We start from the raw sequence: 3,203 nt of genomic DNA, 5'->3' as shown, positions 1-3,203 counted from the left end.
TTGAGGTCAGGAGTTCGAGACCAGCCTGGCCAACATGGTGAAACCCCATCTCTACTAATACAAAATACAAAAATTAGCTGGGTGTGGTAGCGCCAGCTACTCGGGAGGCTGAGGCAGGAGAATTGCTTGAACCTGGGAGGCAGAGGGTTGCAGTGAGCCATAATTCTGCCACTGCACTTCAGCCTGGGCGACAGCGAGACTCTGTCTCAAAAAATAAATAAATTAATTAAAAAGGACAATTCTTTAAGGTGAATAAATTCAGCTTGATAAAAATATTCACTGTATTTTACTACGGAACAGTAAATGCTATTTCTTGGACCAATTACTCTGTTTGAAGTACATTCGGCCCTCCATATTTGTGGATTCTACATCCATAGATACAACCAAGACTTTGGATGGAAAATGTACAGGGGAAAAAGAAGGATATGTTGTCTGCTGTACTGAACAAATATGGACTTTTTCATTGGTCATTATTCCCTAAATAATGCAGTATAACAACCAATTGCATAGTATTTACATTGTATTAGGGGTTATAAGTAATCTAGAGGTGATTTAAGGCATATGGGACTATGTGCATAGTTTACATGCAAATACTGCACCAATTTACATAAGGGACTTGAGCATCTGCAGATTTTGGTATCAAGGGGGTCCTGGAACCAGTTTCCCATGGATATCAAGGAACAATTGTACTGTTTTAGGAGCTAGTTTGCTGACTCTAGCCTGACCTTGAATTATGCTTGGCCTTGTAACTTCATCTACACAAAAATTATTCTATTTCCCAAGAACAAGAGTTTATTTTAAAACAGGACTTACAGGAACCTCCTCTTTCCCTATTAAGAAAAAAGAAAATTACTACCAAACAGAAAATTCAATTAACTAGCAAGAAATGTCAAAGAAAAACTTACGTGGCCCAATCTTCAATGATATGGTGATTTTCATGTCATTGAACCACCCACTGTGCTGAACACGGCAACAATATATGCCACTGTCAGACACAGCTGTATTTGCTATAGTCAAAGAGACATCCCTGCGTGAAAGGTTCCCCAATAGCTTATAGCGTGTCTCCTTCCGATAGGTGACGTGGGTTCCATTGGTCCAGACAATGCCATCTGGGCATGAGAAAACAGAACATGTGCCTTTATTCCAGCACATGGATGTGATAGCTCCGTTGTAGCGGCAGGGCAGTGTGATAGGTAGACCTGCCACTCCATCAACATTTACAGAATCAGCTACAGAATCTGCAATGAAGAAAAGACAAACTGAGAATGAGCCTTAACATTTCCTCTTGGCTGGGCACGGTGGCTCATGCCTGTAATCCAAGAACTTTGGCAGGCCAAGGCGGGCGGATCAACCGAGGTCAGGAGTTCAAGACCAGCCTAACCAACATGGCAAAACCCAATCTCTACCAAAAAAAAAATATATATACAAAAATTAGTGGGGTGTGGTGGTGGAATCCCAGCTACTCAGGAGGCTGAGGCAGGGGGAAGTGCTTGAACCCGGGAGGCGGAGGTTGCAGCAAGCTGAGCTCGCACCACTACACTCCAGCTTGGGCGACAGAGCAGACTCTGTCCTCCCACCCCCCCAAAAAAATTTTTTCTCTGAAATTTTTTTACCTGTTTTACTTTCTTTAAAAAAATATTTTATTCATTTTTTAATTGTTTATTTTTTAGAGACAGAGTCTTGCTCTGTCACCCAGGTTGTAGTACAGTGGCGCAAAGATCTTGGCTCACTGCTACCCCTGCCTCCCAAGTTGAAGAAATTCTCATGCATCAGCTTCCCGAGTAACTGGAATTACAGGCATGTGCCACCACGCCTGGCTAATTTTTGTATTTTTAATAGAGACAGGGTTTCACTATGTTGGCCAGGCTGGTCTTGAACTCCTGACCTCAAGTGATCCGCCCATCTGAGCCTCCCAAAGTGCTGGGATCACAGGCGTGAGCTGCCAAGCCCAGCCTTGTAAATTGACATTATAGCTGGAATTTTTTCCCCCTTTTTCCAAGTTAGCTGATATAGCTGGAATTTTTTAAATTTGAGATTACAAGCATTTTTTTATGTTACCATTCTTTTAATTTTTTTTTTTTTTTTAAACAAAGTCTTGCTATGATGCTTGAACTCCTGGCCTCAAGTGATCCTCTGGAGGTGCTGGGATTACAAGCATAAACTGCTGCACCTGGCTTAGCATATTCTCCAACAGTATTGCTCAGGGGATATATTTACAAGTAAAACATTTTATTGTACTGTGTGATATTCAAACTGTTTCTCATTTTTACCAGTGTAAATAACTTCACATAACCTTTCTACACAAAACTTTTTGCATTTAGTTTTCTTAATAGGATATAATTCTGAGATTATCAGTATAAAGCGCAGGAACATTTTCTATTTTTTCATAAATATGGCCAAAATCCTTTCCAAAAGGTTTGAACCAAATAACATTCAAGTAATGTGAGTGTGTATTTCACCCTGTGTTTGTTAGATATCTGCTTACCATTGATTTTTCAATAGGTAAGAAATGCATGTGGCTTTTCAAAATGAAACAGCACCAAAGGACATACAGTGAAAAGTCCCCCTCCCACTCCAGTCCCCAGTCTGCTCTACTAGATCCAATTGCTGCATTAGTTGAAAACAGCTTTTTGATGGGCACAGTGTCTCACCCCTGCAATCCCAGCACTTTGAGAAGCCTGTGGGAGGATCTCTTGAGCCCAGGAGTTTATCCCAGATATTTGGGAGGCTGAAGTAGGGAGATCATTTGGGCCCTGGAGAGGTCGAGGTTGCAGTGAGCCAAGAATGCTCTACTGAACTCCAGCCTGAATGACAGAGCAAGACCTTATGTCCAAAAAGAAAAGGAAAGAGAAAATAAATAGTTTTTTTTTTTAATTTGCATTTACATTTCAAATTTTAATTTTCAGCCAGGCACGGTGGCTCATGCCTGTAATCCCAGCACTTTGGAAGGTTGAGGCAGGCGGATCACTGGAAGTCAGGAGTTTGAGACCAGCCTGGCCAACATGGTGAAACCCTGTCTCTACTAAAAATACAAAACTTAGTCCAGGCACAGCGGCTTACGCCTGTAATCCCAGCAGTTTGGGAGGCCAAGGCGGGCAGATCACTCACTTCAGGTCAGGGGCTCCAGACCAGCCTAGCCAACATAGCAAGCCCTATCTCTACTAAAAAAAAAAAAAAAAAAAAAATACAAAAAAAATTAGCTG

General features: G+C 41.6%; 1 protein-coding gene across 3 annotated transcripts in view; it reads right to left on the bottom strand.

Annotated features, from left to right (window-relative positions):
- Positions 1 to 3,203, bottom strand: part of HAVCR1 (hepatitis A virus cellular receptor 1) — a 30,209-nt gene that overhangs the window by 24,401 nt on the left and 2,605 nt on the right. For all 3 annotated transcript variants that reach the window (XM_011966715.1, XM_011966714.1, XM_011966716.1), the window contains one exon: positions 906 to 1,238. In XM_011966715.1, the coding sequence (XP_011822105.1) occupies positions 906 to 1,238 (333 nt within the window). The remainder of the gene's footprint in view (positions 1 to 905; positions 1,239 to 3,203) is intronic.

The sequence above is a fragment of the Mandrillus leucophaeus genome, unplaced genomic scaffold, assembly GCF_000951045.1.
Source record: "Mandrillus leucophaeus isolate KB7577 unplaced genomic scaffold, Mleu.le_1.0 Scaffold77, whole genome shotgun sequence".
NCBI classification, from domain to species: Eukaryota; Metazoa; Chordata; class Mammalia; order Primates; family Cercopithecidae; genus Mandrillus; species Mandrillus leucophaeus.
This window is presented reverse-complemented; position numbering and strand designations above follow the sequence as displayed.